The sequence below is a fragment of the Corythoichthys intestinalis genome, chromosome 2, assembly GCF_030265065.1.
Source record: "Corythoichthys intestinalis isolate RoL2023-P3 chromosome 2, ASM3026506v1, whole genome shotgun sequence".
Taxonomy (NCBI): domain Eukaryota; kingdom Metazoa; phylum Chordata; class Actinopteri; order Syngnathiformes; family Syngnathidae; genus Corythoichthys; species Corythoichthys intestinalis.
The window spans coordinates 19,530,938-19,547,604 of NC_080396.1; the positions used below are offsets into that span (position 1 = coordinate 19,530,938).

The 16,667-nt window shown below is 37.8% G+C and overlaps 1 protein-coding gene across 3 annotated transcripts; it reads left to right on the forward strand.

Annotated features, from left to right (window-relative positions):
* Nucleotides 1–1,519: 1,519 nt before the first annotated feature.
* Nucleotides 1,520–11,127, forward strand: lrif1 (ligand dependent nuclear receptor interacting factor 1). Of its 3 annotated transcripts, XM_057830648.1 has the most exons (5): nt 1,520–1,824; nt 2,248–2,289; nt 6,230–6,570; nt 6,697–7,472; nt 9,757–11,127. In XM_057830648.1, the coding sequence occupies exons 1-5, from the start codon at nt 1,787–1,789 to the stop codon at nt 10,390–10,392; spliced, it is 1,833 nt and encodes a 610-aa protein (XP_057686631.1). In that variant the 5' UTR covers nt 1,520–1,786; the 3' UTR covers nt 10,393–11,127. The 3 variants fall into 3 exon arrangements, with proteins under 3 accessions (XP_057686631.1, XP_057686628.1, XP_057686629.1); XM_057830645.1 differs by having other exon boundaries at nt 6,230–7,472; XM_057830646.1 differs by lacking the exon at nt 2,248–2,289 and having other exon boundaries at nt 6,230–7,472; nt 9,757–11,126.
* The last annotated feature ends 5,540 nt before the right edge of the window (nt 11,128–16,667 follow it).

Genomic DNA, 16,667 nt, shown 5'->3' on the forward strand with positions numbered 1-16,667 from the left:
GTCAAGCTAAAACGACCGGCGCCCGAGATCTGGCAGATTGTGTGCGTGACGTCACGTCAAGTGAAGAGAGTGCCACCGGCCACTAGGGGGGCAGCGCCTGTCTGCATCAATATAATTCCTTCTAGTGTGGGGAGAATTAGGGGTGTTTTGAGCTGTTTATGCTGATGCATTGTGTTTGTCCTGCACATATTCCAGGTTCCCTCATGAAGAAACACCGCTCGTTGTCAATAAAAGAGAATTCAGAGTTGGCAGTGAGGGCTGTTTCTTCAACAAGAAAAAGGCTCAGTGCTTTAATACTGAATGGCGGCGATGATGGCAGACAATTTCGTTTCTAGTTTCAGCGACGAATCCGACGTAGAAGGACGTAACGAATGTTCATCTAATGGTGACGAGGAGAGTTGCAAAGCTTTAATCGGTGTTATAGGTGACCAATTTGAGCCCAAACGAACGCCAATGCAGCGTAATGAAACGGTCATTGAGGGGAGCAATGACACTGATGAAACATCGGCAGCAGATCGTGTGGGAAACACCAATGATTTGTTTAGCATTTCTTTTTGTGAAGCTGATACACCGTGACTGCAAAATAAAGGAATGCATAGAATAATTATAATTTATTGCGCTATCATAGCTTTTCGCTCTGCCAACAGACACAAATATGAACGGGATCAGAGGATTTGTTCTATATATTTTACGAACGATCATTTATACATGTGTCGAGTCCTGTATCCAAAGGCGTGACATTTTTTTTTATTAATTATAAAAGAGTACTCACTCTGGCCATTTCAAGCTTGGCTGCTCCCTTCTTTGCGTAGCTTTAGCCTCCTTTAGCAGTCATCGTCTCTCTCTTGATATCTCGGGACATTTAGGTGGCTGTGCATCTATGGTCGGCACCGCATCTCCTTTGAGCAGCAATCTTTTAGCAAAACCCGATTTCTCTTGTCCATAGTTCGAGAAGCTTTCAGTTGGAAAATGCGCACCACAGAAAAGCGTGCCGGAGGCTGTGTCTAGAAAATTAGCCCTCTTTGCACGGACGAACTTTACCCATTTTCTGTGTAGTCCAGCTTTTTTTTTTCGCGTTCAGGAACTCATGGATACTATATTCCGATAAACAACTATTTGTACACCACATAGCACAGCAGTTTTGAACCATTGTTGTGATGTTTTGGTCAAACAAACCCCAACGCTACTCTCTCGTCGTTAAAAAACAATGGCACCTAGCTCCGCCTCGACTTTCAATCACTTGTCGTGACGTCGCCGCCCCATTCGGCTGTTTCCGGAACACTTTCGGTAGTGTTCGTCATTTTCGATCTATTTTCGATAATTGCTCATTAATGTGATTGATTTTTTTGTTAACTTTATCAATATTTGTTATCTTGGCGCATAACGGTTCTATTGATGTCTCACACCCCCTTTGCCGAAACATCCCCTTTAAAAAAAAAAAAAAAAAAAAAAAAAAAAAAACAGTATTCTGTCTCTATATCACAAGATGGCGCTAACGCTCTTCAGAACTAGCTTTTGTTCATTTTCAATAAGGCGAAGAAAACAATGCCAAACAATGTGATTAGAGAGCAGGTGTAAAGCTAGAAAATGACGTCTTTAGTATTTTCACTAGTCTTTTCAGTAAACATGATAGCGCTTAATAAAGTAAACGGAACACCGATAGACTAACAAAAGTGGACACTGAGAGTTTGCTCATTTTGCGTGCCTGCCATTCTTAGCTTGGTCGTGGATTTAGCATGAAGCCCTCGAGCCTATTTCTACCCTTTCAAGCGTATTTTTGATAGTCATGTATTCAGCATCTTGGGAAAACGATGCGACTCCAAGGTAAAGTAACTATCGCGAATGTTATACATTGTGTCTACTCCGCAAATCACGCAACAAAAGACATCTGAACGTCATATATTACCTCATATTTTGCTATGACTTTTGAAAAAGACGCAATGACTTCTAGAAACTACAAGCACATTAACATGCACATTTGTAATATTCTTTCTCTATAAGCATTAATCAGGATTCAGCACCAGGGTGATTCTCATGAAGCTAACCTCAACAGTCTTTGAAGATTTTAGGGATATAGTCACGAACACCTGAAATAGTTAATATTTATTTGAAAGATGTCTATTATGTGGCCCAATCCACAATTAAACGGAAATTTTCTGATTTTAGAGTCAGAATTTCATGACTGAAATGCGTCCATGAAAAGCACCTCAATACAGCATAATAAATATTCAATTGATTTCATTTTAGAAAATACATAATGCACCACACAGAAGGCAAGACCGTTGCAAGGTAAGATTGTCCTTTTTTGATATTGTAAATAGTTACGTTTATGTTTACATATATGCCTACTTCCCACTAGGGATGTGCTGCTATGAGATTTTGACGGTATGATAACCTTAAGCAAAAATAACGCAGTTTCAATGTATCACGGTATTGCAGTTATAGCTCAAAAATGTGTTATTTTGAGCTGTATGGATTAAAAAATAAATGAATAAAAATCAATTAAACAGGATGTTTTTATTTTTTCCACAACATATTTGCAAATTGGAACATCAACATGAATGTAATGTTAAAATACAAAAAATAACAAAAAAGTAACATGATTTAAATAAAACTAAAATAAATCTTAAGACATAGCCCACTGTCACATCTCAGGTTTTTAAACATTAAAACAAAAATAATAATTTTCCATAAAAAGGTAAAAACACTTCTAAATAATATATGGTGGAAAACACTCGGGTGATTTGAAGTTCCGCTCTGAGAACCCCAATTTGGCCAACTTTCAAAATTGTCCGATATGCATGTGTAATACATCATACATCTCAATTTTCTGGGGGAAGAAATTTTTTAAAGAGGAGGGCATTTTAATATTTAAAAAAAAAAAAAAAAAATGTTTTTGAAACAGCAAAACCCTACCTGGAGATGAGACCACGCAAGATTTTATGGGTGAAACATGGTAATATAACAAGGGTCGCAATGCAGAAATCGCAGACATCAAGGAGTGGTCGAGATTTTCTTTTTCATATATTTACCCTTTTAAACGTTTTTTTTATATCCATCTTTGTTTGGATCGATTATTTATCATCTAACATATCGGAGAAAATGCGACGGTAACAAAAAAAAATACAATTAAGCGATAGGTATGAGGTAGATATCTGGGACTTTTTTACAGACGCATTTTTTTTCATTGTGAGATAATTTGTTTAAAAGTTTAAAATATGAGTGAAGAAAGTTTTAAAGTTGTTTTTTTTTTTTTAACGAAATGTGAGATCAATTATTCTAAGCTAAAAACGACAGACATTTTGAATAATAAATATGATTACTTACCTTGTTTTCATGGCTGGGTTGAAACAAACGGTTGCACGACGTCTGTAAACGGGGGTTTGCAGGGTAAAACGGGCAAATTAAAAATAGTTCGGGGGCTTAATGCACCATGAATCTGCTATGGCAGCATATAAACATAGTTTTATCAAACAACAGTTGTTTTGGCTTAAAATACAGCAGTTTATTTTAAAGAGGAGTGCAAGAGCAGAAACTGCTTTTTCAGTCTTGTCTGTGTTTTCCGCCATATATATATATTTTTTTGTAGGCACTACGATGACTTTAAAGCTCCTTCTCAACATTTTTCGAGACTTTCGAGGCTCATTTTCTGCTACTGTATTTCTCTCTTGGTCCAAGTTATGATGCAGGAATGTGAGTATGTTCACCTTTTCTGGGTTACTTTACCACTACTAATACTACTACTATTAATATTAGTTGAATATTAATGGACTCGTATTATTAAAACAATATTTAAACAATATACACACACGCCTTCTCTCAACACAGAAAATCACCAGAGAGTAAAAATACCACAGGCTTATTATGAAAATGTTATTTTGTGGGTTGTAATACCATACTAGTAGTGACTGTCTTTTTTGAGGGGTGAAAAAGCTTAGGTGTAGTAGAGCTGGGAATCTTTGGGCACCTAACGATTCGATTACGATTACGATTCAGAGGCTCCGATTCGATTATAAAACGATTATTGATGCACCCCCCTCCTTGTTTTGTACATTAGTTCCAAAATTGTTCAAAAATACTCTCAGGCTAAACCAAACTACTATTTCAGTATCAAGTTAACATATAGCAGTAAACAAATATACAAAAATAACATTAAACAAAAAACTCCAGTCCCCATTCTGTATCAGCAGCTTTAAACTACATTCAATTAATTTAATGTTGTGAATCAACCGTTAAAGTTGTTAAAATTGCTCCCGTTATTCCATAATTTCCCTTTGGTCTACTTTCGACATGTGAAAGTTTTAAAACTATTTTAAAGATAGATTCAAGTCAATATTTTACCGATTTGGGAGTATTTTAGATAAAAAGTTCATTAGGTTCGCTTGGAAGGTTCGCTACAACAGCCTTGCAGGGAAGTGTACTGCTTTAAGATGGCGGCCGTTTACTAAAACCCGCATCTAGCTTTTTGTAGATGTGCTGCTAACGCTATCGAATCTATAATGCATCTAGTCCTATATAAATGATATCTACCGTAACATTATGTGGATGTACTTTGTAGCAGCTTTTCGGCAGCAGTCAGGTATGTTGTTGTGTTTATTATCTCGTGGCATGAGTTGAGCTGGAGCAGTGAGTTGAGCATTGGCATTACCCGAGGGGCCGGGTAATGAGAATCGTGATGTTTAGCTACTCTCGCTCCGTTCTTCATTGTGCCGAAGACCGCGCGGCACACTCGGTGTGTTGTACTTTCGCTTTACTTGGCATATTTCAATAATCGGAATTTGGATGTTTGTGAATCGCTCTCGAATCTTCCACGGCCGAATTGCGAATAATCTAAGAATCGGAAATTTTGCACACCTCTAAGGTGTAGTGTCACCAATAGACACAGGACAGAGCAAGAACTGGAGGGGTGAGCGCTGCCGCTCCAAGCCATTTCTCACTGCATTTTTGGGACATAAAAAATAGCTAATACCGTACTATGGTAAGACGGAAAATGCGGTTTTAAAACCGTGAAGTTTTCATACCACGGTAAACGGCACATGACGACTTCCTACCATAAGTCATATTTACTAATGGATATCTTTTTAGACAATGATCAACTAGATATTTTCGTGTAAATCAAATCTTAGGGATCTTCTGCTATTTTTAGCTTTTGAAAATGTCTTTCATTACTGTAATGCTTAGCTTTCATGAGAATCACCCACCAGTCGTTACTTCAAAGGTACAGTATGCAAAGTAATCGGTATATTGTAAAAACAAAAAAGAAATGAATAAAGGAACATCTAGCACAGGGGTTTTCAACCCAGTCCTCAAGGCACACTGTGGGTCCTGGTTTTTGTTCCAGCCGATCCAGCAGAGACAGTTGAACCAATGAGGCTTCTGCTAAAACAAGCCACACCTGACTGCAATCAACTGATTGCACTTGTAAAACACCAGATTGGGGAAAAAGTGTTGTCATCTTGTTTGGTAAGAATGAAATCCTGCACCCACAGTGTGCCTTAGTGGAATAGGTTGGGGACCCCTGATCTAGCACACAATGGCTAGGACAGTTGGATTTATTGACAAAGAGAGTAAGCAATCAAAGTAAGGCTGCAGTTATCGATTAATTTAGTAGTCGATTAATCGATTAACTATTTAGCTCGAGTAATCGGATAAGGAACATAAAAAATTTAAAATTCTTGAGCTGAGCCTCAAACGGTATAACGGTATAAATAAATAAACGAGAATCTATATACAACAAAAGACAAGTTGGCTAACTTACATAGCAAACGTCTGCTAGCTTAAATGCTATAAAATGATAACATTTTTTTTTACAATGCTCTTAACAAATGGTTTCGACACGTATTCCCACAAAAAATGTTTAAATATACCAATAAACAAGAATGCATTTTAAAAAAACTCAAACTCAGCATACGTTGGTCTTAACAGGGAGCAGATGGATTCAGCCATGTGAAATAAGGTAGACTAGAGGGCCATGTATCCACCCAAATCAATAAAACTAAATGCAAACCCTTTCAAAACAAACCATTACAACGCCACTTTGAATACTCGAAGCAGCCAAATTTAATTCGAATCTTTTTTTCTAATCGAATACCCGAGTTAATCGATTAATCGTTGCAGCATTAAATCAAAACAATACGTAAATCTTTGCTCGTCGACAATGCACCAAATTTGACTTGTTTCACCTCTTCTTATTGCTATCCCATTTGTATGCTAATTTTGTTTTTCCTAGAGGGACCGGGGTTTTTTACGAGGCCTTGCCTGCCATTGGAGCTGATGGGAGAAACATCATGAAGTTGATTCCTGTCCAGATGGTCAATGGAAAATGTGTCCAAAATGCCATTTCAGCACCTGTACCCCTTGGACTGAAGAAAACCTTTAGGCCAATAGCACCACGACCATGTGCGGGCAATGAGGTTACCGTTTTGAATGCATTGCCTTGTCAACGTGATGTAGCAGGTCAAGGACTGTATATTTCATCAAATGAAGATCCACTTAGGACTGTACAACCACAGGTGTTCAATACACCCCAAAACCAGGTGCGAAAAATTCCAGATTCGGAAGTTCCTTCAGGTATTAAAAGGCAATTGCCTGACTCCTTTTCAAGTTCAAACTCTGTTTGTCAAAGCAATGTTTCTTTGTATAGTTCAGAATTTGAAACCCTAGGATCACCCAACTCTCACTTGAAATTAATTCCAGAGGTTTACCAGAGGCACAACAGCCCAATGAAGTGGGTGATTGAAGAAGTCAACTCTAATGAGACTGCTGATGATATTCCACATTCTCCTTTTCCTTCAAAAACCTTGGCTACAAGTGAAACACATCATCATCAAGCCTTAGTCGTGTGCAATGACAGGGTGTTTTTTGCAGCCCAAAAGAATTCCCTCTCATCGCCATTGGAAAGCAAAGGAACAAGTTGCAAGCTAAAAAACTCAATGTCACTATTGCAAAACAAAACGATTATTAAACAAAATCAACCAAATGAAGTGATAGACCTTTGCAATGACGATAATCCAGATGACCTGTGTGAAATCTTTTCAAATGGCATGCCAGGATCATCACCATCTCTGGATGAAGACAATGTAATATTTGTATCATATATTCCACCAAAGCCTGAATGTGTGCCAGCACAACATTTGGCAGAAAAGACACTAGGGAACGAAACGCATCAGACGAGCACGAGGACACTGGAATATGTGACTGAACAGAGAGCGACCCAAAATGTGTCCAATACTGTCCATGATCACCTGCCATGTGAAAACGGGGACGGAAGCTCCATTGATGAAAGACAGACACCAGACCAGAGCATCAGGGTGAGCTTAGTCACAAATGGCTACAGAGAGACTGTTACGAGCAATCAACATTCCAAACATAAAAAGCTGTTGGACAGCTCAGAGGTTTCCCCTGAAGCGGAAAGTTTGTGTCACACCAATGCATCAGGCAACAACAGTCGTGAATCTACAGACAAAATGGAGGTGAGAAATACTGCTGTTGTGGTCTTATTGGGAACAACTCAGTTGCTTTATGACAATTGTTGTCCAACTATGGAGGTAGATTTTTGTTTTTATTTTTCAATTAAAAAAAAAACTTGCTTCAATCAAAAAAAAGTTGCTTCAATCAAAATATAATATTTTCAAATTAAAAAAATGTGTTTGAATGCAAAAATTTGACTCAAAAAAAGCATTTCAAAAGTACTTTTCTTTGATTGATTTTTTTTTTTTTTTTTTTTTTTTTGATTGAAGCAATTTTTTTTGTGATTAAATGACTTAGACACAAATGTCCTACCCATAAAATGGCCCAAACACAAAAAGGATTGCGTTTTTCAAAGAAAACATTTTCCGTGAAAAATTAAGTGTGCGAATGCAAATTTTTGAGTCTCAAATATTTTTTCGCATTAAAAAAACTTTTTTCAATAATTGGAAAAAAAAATGTTTTTGATTGGAGTGATTTTTCTTTGGAAAATATTTTGTTGTTGTTTGAAGCAACTTATTTTTGATTGAATAATAACGATACAAATTTCCTAGCCAAAATGTGGCCGGAACGCAAAACAGCATTACTGTACTTCAATAAAAAAAAAAATCACCTCAATTTAAAAAAAAAAAAAAAAAAAAAAAATTCAAAGAAAAATAGTTTTTTTAAGTCTCAAATTTATTTTTGCATTCAAACATTTTTTTATTTCAACTCACTTTTTTTAAATTGAAAATATATATTTTGATTGAAGCAACTTTTTTTTTTTATTGATGCAACTTTGTTTATGATAGAATAATAAAGACACAAATCTACTCAGAATTATCAGACAGACGGACTTTAGCAATGTCTCAAACCGCATCAGGGCCGAGCATCTCGCTGACAATGCTTTGCAGGCAGGTAGTATTAATGTCTCTGCCACAGTGTGAAACTTTTTGGATTTAGCAACAAGTTCAGCAACAACGTAACTGCCTTTTAGTGCTTTCTCATTTACCTTTGTAGCTTTTCTCAAAAATGTTGCCTGTTTCTCTGTTTTCACGAAGGCAAACAAAATAGTCCATCAACTTGTTTTTAAGTGACGATGTTTCGTTTGGAGCTTTCGTTTAAGCTTGCTTGGCACCATGGCGCTGTTGAATAGCTGCTCGTGTCACGTTCAAGAACTGCTCAGATTTCTAGATTTTGAAGACGTAAAAAAAAAAAAAAAATGCGATATTGGATAGTGTGCCCTGGCACACCAGTTGAAAAACACCGCCTTAGATGACTTAATGTGAGTTAATTAGCTGGTAAGAGATGCAAATCTTTTATATTAACTCATTCACTACCAGCCATTTTCACCAGAGCAAGGCCCTTCGCTCCCTGCCGTTTTACCTGATTTTGACTAATTTTGCAAGGACCACAGAAAATTCTGTTCTGTTGCTATATAAACATGGAACGCTCCAAAAGAAAGATTTGACTCTCTTCTTTCAGCAGAAAAAAAGTTAGTTCATATCTTTTTCCATTCTTTAGAAATCAGCATTAGAACATAGCTTAGTTTGAGCAATTTTCCAATTTCTGATGAAAAAAAACGGAGAAAATGAGCTTTTTGTAAACGCATACATTTCAAACATAACTTTGACTTTAACACAGCTATTTTTTGCATTAGTTACATCCCAAACATCTGAATAATGTTTTCCTTTTACAAAATATCGTAATGAACAAGACAAATAGAGCTTTTGATAGAAAAGTAACAATTTGTTTACACATGACTACTGAGAAATGACACCGTTGTCGCCGCTTCTGCTGTGTAAACTGTTCCCTCATCGTTATCTGTCTCACAGAGATGGATTATTTTTTAATCTCTCCGGGTCTGCTTGGCGAGCCCGCTGCACGGTGGTCTCCGTCATTTTGCTCAGTTGTCCAGCGCCTGGCATTCGAGGATTCCTCTTGGTTGTTCGGTCGTCCGCCGCCTGGCACACTGCCGCCAGCGCTCCGACTGTGCTGCCCGGCTATTCATTGCTGTTGAATCGGGTTGCGGGTCTTTACAAAATGCGCTACTGCCCTCCAGTGGCCAGTTTTATTGCTTTAAAATGGGTTTGGAGCTTTGTTCTTTGTTTCTCAGACAGAGCTGAAGCTATAGATGCTTCTTGTAAAAAATAAATAAATAAAAAAACGCAAAAGACGTATAAATACGTTTTTGGGACAATGAAGCATTTAAAAATAGAACGTATTTATACGTTTTTGGGAGCAAATGAGTTAATGGACTTTTTTCTGATGGAATGTACAGCTAAAATGAGATTTTTTTTTTTTTTGCAGAGTTCCTTGTCAATTTGCAGAACATCTGATCACCATCTACGACAAATGTTTGGGATTACAGCTGATGTGAGAATTTGCCTGAAGAGAATTAATTCAAGATCATCTGCAAATGGACTCATCGAGCCTGTACAGGAGGTACCCATAGGGGACATTCAGAAAAACAAAAACCCTGCCTGCCACAGTAGTCTCATCAATGTCATTAGAGCGAAACTATATGATAAACAGAATTTGTCTAGAGAATTTGTTTCTTCCAGTCCTCATGCTGGTAAAGGCTTAGTCAATTGTTATCATTTGAACCAGAACGCAAAGTGCCACTCCTGCAAAACCCCACCAAAGACAATATGCTGTGTTCCAGACACAGGCATAATGGTTGGTTATGTGGAGCCAATCGAAGATGATATCTCTAACACGGATGAAGATAACACCCCTAACTCCAAGGACTTAACTGCCCAGAGCACGAATGTTGCTCGTCCAAATACAAGTAGAATGGGAAGGACGAGGAAGCGCACAAAGTGTCCATGTTGCGTCCCTGGTATGACTAAGAAGTCCAGCGCCGTGTTAGAAGAGTCAGATAGGTTGACATGGACAAGAAACCACACGAGTAAAAGAGGTGGACGTCGACAAAAATTCAAATGAGTAGCAGAGACTACGTGTTTGCATGGACTTAAAATGAAGAAGCTTATTTTGAAATTTGTATAAGGTATTAAACAACATTTGAAAGTCTAGAGTCATCAATATATCTATAGTTGTCCCTTTTTCTATAGCTTAAAATAATTTAGAGTGGCCCTACATACGCTTGAGAATGTCTTTTGTTTTTAATAAATACATTTTTTAAAAATCAGGCAATAACTAAATGAGTTTAGTATTTCTAAGCCGACAAGCTTTGTGACGACGACAGCACCACCCATTACAGAGAGAACCTATACTCGAGTGTTTTAAGTGATTTGTTTTGAAACATTACCAGCGCAACATCCTCCAGATTGAGACAAAAGGGTTTACAATATGCAGCGGATGGTAATATTTAAAATGTAAAAAATTGTTTCAAGGTATTGAGGCAAAAGCATACAGCTTCAACACCTAGAGCTATACCTATTAAGTTGTCCGTTCTCAAAAGGTTACGTGAAAAATAAAAGTACAAGACTCTTATTAGGACGTTGTGTTTACTGAAAATGAGGAAACATTGCTTTCATGTTAGTGCACTCATAGAGCTGAGCCCAAGCAACTGCAAACAAAGACATTTACCATAATTTTTGCACTATAAGGCGCACCTGACTGTAAGCCACCACCCACCAAATTTGACACGAAAACAGCATTCGTTCATAGATAAACCGCAATGGACTATAGGCCGCAGCTGTCCTCACTGTATTATGGGATATTTACACAAAAAGCTATTAACCACTTTATTTGACAGCGGCATCATGACTGTCATAAGACTAAATGAACCACCATGAAGCTTTGAACCAATTGGCTGCAAAGCTTCATTGCTTCAAGAAGCTTCATTTGGCCATCGCTGCTCCCATGGGGGAGACGGTTAACATCTGTTGCCACCTGATGTCAAGTTAGTGTCCAACATTCCTCCTAGCATGCATTGTGGCGCTACAGATGTAAATAACAATAAAATTCGTGTTCTGTGCTAATTATTTCTTCAATTGATGTTCCAGTTGTTTCATTAATCGCTAGTTATGGTATTTGGTAACACTTGATATGACAGGAGCGCTATAAGGCTGTCATTAGACACTCATAATTATGACACTGTCTAAGCATTAATGAATGCTTATAACAGATGTCATTTAGTGCTATCCGGCAAATTATCTCACTTTTGAATGGATGTAATAGATCCGCGTTAGTGATCTGAATGCTGTTTGTTGGATCATACTTAGTTATGATTGTTTTGGGGGCGGTGTTTGCGAAACGTCAATTGCACCTACCTAGTATTTGTAGTCACCTTTCAAATAGTGGAGCACACTAAAAGTCTTATTTCTTGATTTATTTGAACCTTTAATAAAAAAGTGTTAATTCTGACACACTTTGAAGTGCAAGACAACAATAAAAATGTCAATCATATAAGAGAGTTACTATAGGTATTCAAGTATAATGGGGAAATGTTTAAACACAAAAATTGACAGCTTATGGTTGCCACAATTGCGTGATGTCAGTAATACCCATGCACATTCCCGTTAATAGACTCGAGCACGGGTCGCATGTGATAATGGCTATTAATTGCATCATGAGGAAGGCGGGTAATTTGGGATGCTCGCATTTGATTTGGCTAAAACGGTACCACTATTGATAAAATGTGTGCCACTATGGCGGCCACACCCTGGAAATAATGGTGTTTAATTATGTTTTTATCCACAATAACACAAAAAAACGTATTTTCAATTTATTAAACAAGATTTCTTCTGGGATGCACATTATAAAAGTGATAATAGATATGATAGAAAATAACTTCCCTCGCCATAGTTTTTGCTTTATGTTGAGTTTGTTTTAAATCAATTATAATTTTAATGATAATGTTTCAATTTACATAAAGAATTCAAAGATGGTTTCTACAGTTGCTCATTTTGTCAGGACATAAAATCCAGAAGTCATATTCCTTTTATTTTTCGATTATACTTTTTAGTCCCAGTTGAATGCTACTGTACACTGGCTGATCCAGGTTCCTACCTGTAAGTCTTTGTATTTGCACAAGCTACTTGTTTTACGAGAGAGGAAAATACAGTTGTGGTCAAAAGTTTACATACACTTGTGAAGAACATAATGTCATGGCTCTCTTGAGTTTCCAGTTATTTCTACAACTCTGATTTTTCTCCGATAGTGATTGGAACAGATACTTCTTTGACACAAAAAACATTCATGAAGTTTGGTTCTTTTATGACTTTATTATGGGGTAACAGAAAAAGTGATCAAATCTGCTGGGTCAAAAATATACATTAGGCAACACGAATTAGCAATTTCTTGTGAGTGATTATTGACTTGAACAATCATTGACTTGAACAAGTCAGGAAAGTCACTTGGAGCCATTTCAAAGCAGCTGCAGGTCCCAATAGCAACAGTGCAAACAATTGTTTGTAAGTATAAAGTGCATGGCACTGTTTTGTCACTGCCACGATCAGGAAGAAAACGCAAGCTATCGCCTGCTGCTGAGAGAAAATTTGTCAGGAGGGTGAAGATTCAATCGAGAATCTCCAAAAAGCAGATCTGCCAAGAATAAGAAGCTGCTGGAACACAGGTGTCCGTGTCCACAGTCAAGCGTGTTTTGCATCTCCATGGACTGAGAGGCTGCCGTGCAAGAAGGAAGCCCTTGCTCCAAAAGCGGCACCTTAACGCTCAACTGAAGTTTGCTGCTGATCACACGGACAAAGATAAGACCTTCTGGAGCAAAGTTCTGTGGTCAGACGAAACAAAAATCGAGCTGTTTGGCCACAATGCCCAGCACTATGTTTGGAGGAGAAAAGTTGAGGCCTTTTAACCCCAAGTACACCATGCCTACTGTCAAGCACGGTGGTGAGAGTATTATGCTGTGGGGTTGTTTTGCTGCCAATGGAACTGGTGCTTTACAGAGAGTAAATGGGATAATGAAGAAGGAGGATTACCTTCAAATTCTTCAAGAAAACCTAACGTCATCAGCCCGAAGATTGGTTCTTGGGCGCAGTTGGGTGTTCCAACAGGACAATGACCCCAAACACACATCAAAAGTGGTAATGGATGGCTAAATCAGACTAGATTTAAGGTTTTTGAATGGCCTTCCCAAAGTCCCCATTGAGAACTTGTGGACAATGCTGAAGAAACAAGTAGTCCATGTCAGAAAGCCATCACATTTAACTGAACACCAATTCTGTCAAGAGGAGTGGTCAAAGATTCAACCAGAAGCTGGCAGAAGATGGCTACCAAAAGCGCCTAATTGAAGTGAAAATGGCCAAGGGACATGTTACCAAATATTAGCGCTGCTGTATGTATATTTTTGACCCAGCAGATTTGATCACTTAAATTTTTAACCCATAATAAAGTCATAAAAGAACCAAACTTCATGAATGTTTTTTGTGACAAAGAAGTATCTGTTCCAATCACTCTATCAGAGAAAAATCAGAGTTGTAGAAATAACTGGAAACTCAAGAGAGCCATGACATTATGTTCTTCACAAGTGTATGTAAACTTTTGACCACAACTGTAGTCTCCCTTTCCAAACAGTTGACATGGACCATGTTTTTTATTTTCTCATGAATGGTAAATTCTGGCAATGTTCTATAATCCTTGAAAATGAAAACGATTTATTACAAGCCAATTGCATACCAATGACTGCTAAGTAATGGTGGTTTAAATGCAAACATCTTTTAATAGTCATTCAAGTTGAAAAGTAAACACACTTTTAAAAATGTGCAGATGCACTAATACCAGGGGTCGCGTTAACCGAATATTTTCCGTCATTGACCGTTTTTTTTAAAACGGTGACGGAAAAAAACAAGTCCATTTGTCATTTTGACAGGTTGCAATTCACACCCCAGACCACAGGGTGGCGGGTGAGCATATTAATTAGCTATTGTCTCTCTTGATGCATGACGTCGTTGGCCTTACTCGGAAAAATGTCAAGGCAACTGAGTGTTTGCCTGGCACGGCCAGACTGTTCTCCCTGTATTTTTCAAACACTGAGAGAAAAGTCTGGGACACAGCCTCTCGAGTAGGTACAAAATCAATCGACAAATCAGATTTGTTTATTTGCGTGACGTGTTCTTCACGAGCAACGTCACTCTTGCGCGCCGAAAGTCGTCTCTACAACAACACGGATGGCGAACGGGAGAGCCGAGAATGTTCCAATCCGCGGTAAATTCAGTTTTAAATGAGCTAAAACACATCGACACGAGTCATTGACAACAGTCTGTCTCGCGCTAGCCATATTGAATAAACTCCGTTCTCCTCGTATGTTTACTTCCGCGCGCAAGTCCCTCGTCCTGCCCTCGTCGCTTTGCTACCGGCACGTCTGCCCGTCGCTGATTGGTGCACTCCGCTGTCTGTTTGCCTCTTGTTAAGCTTGTTCGGACAGAATATTAATTAAAAATGAATGAAAACTAAATACTATTGAATATGTCATTATTATCATTTTAAAAATGTAAGTGACGGGTAAAAATAGATTATGACCGGATTTTTATGACACTGTCAGTCAAAATGACAGACAATGAAAAAGTCTAGCGCAACCTCTGACTAATACCCAGGAGTAACCAGAACATAAGTTGCTGTATAATAGGGTTGTGTCATCAGCAGACCATGACAATGTGTTTTTTTGTTTGTTTGTTTTTTTGCTAACCCTATGTCTGAATTTGAACCTTACTGGAAGCCTAAGAATTTAAAGGCCACGCTGGTGATTGCTTCAAACAAAGGGCAAATTCTGAGCATAGGAAAAGATGAAGTACTAAAATAGCCCACGTGGTGGTGAAAGTACTACACAGAGAAGGGTGTCAACACAATCTACATGCCTTAGATAGCGGGTGATAGAAGGGGAGAATGATTGACCCTAAATGTTTGTGCTTTAAAACATAAACAATGACAATCCACTGTTAAGTGATCAGGCAGTACTCACTGTTTTGTTTTGAAACTGCTTGTCTGACGTACTTGCCTCCCTAATACTTCGGCACTGTTCCCTCTAAAATATCTTCTGATGTTCTCCGAGATGCTAATGGTGGCACAGTTCATGACAGTGAAAGTTTTTATTCATTCCTGTGAAGGTACTCTGAAGTAGCATTTTTCTAACTTGATGTGTTTGTGTAGAGGAGATGATCTTTTGTATTTCAGTCATATGCATTTATATATATATATATATATATATATATATATATATATATATATACAATAAAATTTGTAATTGATATAATATAAAGTGATATAATCGCCGCAGAAAACTTGCAAAGCCTGGTGGTAGAGAAGCCCACCGGCAGCCCACTGTGTTTTTTTGGAAAATAATGTTAAGTTTACAGTAATTTTGAAAGTTCGAGTGTTGTGTGTTGTTATAAATGATTTATTAATGGTCTTAGAAAAAGGCACACTCTTGGAATAGTTAAAAAAATATATACAATGCAAGTTTCTAAAATAGTGGAAACATTTTGGATGTTCAAGGTAATTATTACAGTAATAGGCAAAAATTAATTAATTTGTGTTGATCATCATCAATTGAGGCAAGCAAAAATGACACAGGCACACTGAGTCTTTGTTTGTATAGTTACGGTAATTTTCGGACTATAAGCCGCTACTTTTTTCCATCATTTTGAATCCTGCGGCTTATTTGTTGATATTTTTGGGTTGATAGGTAACACTTTATTTGACAGCGGCGTCATAAGACTGTTAGAATTATGACATGACATTATCATGGGCATTACTGAATGCCTATGACAGATGTCATTAAGTGTCATCCGGCAAATTATGTCATTAACTCCATTTATGTCCAGCTCGCCTCTTTTACATCCATTCAGAAGTGAGATAATTTGCCAGATAACACTAAATGACATCTGTTATAAGCATTCATTAATGCTCATGACAGTGTCATATAATAATTATGATTCTCTAATGACAGTCTTATGGCGCCACTATCAAATAAAGTGTAACCAAATACCGTAAATACCGTACATCCTTAGCACTGCAATGCATGCTTGGAGGCATGTTGGACAACAGTGTTGAGAGCGGGTGGCAGCAGAGGTTGACGATCTCCCCCAAGGGAGCAATGATGGCCAAATGAACCTTCTTGAAGCAATGAATGGTGGTTTATTTGGTCATATGACAGTCCTAAGATGCCGCTTTCCAATAAAGTGTTACCGGTGAATATCTTTTGGTGTAAGTATTCTATAATACAGTGAGGACAGCTGCGGCTTATAGTCCAGTGCGGCATATCTATGAACAAATGTCATTTCTGTGTCAAATTTGGT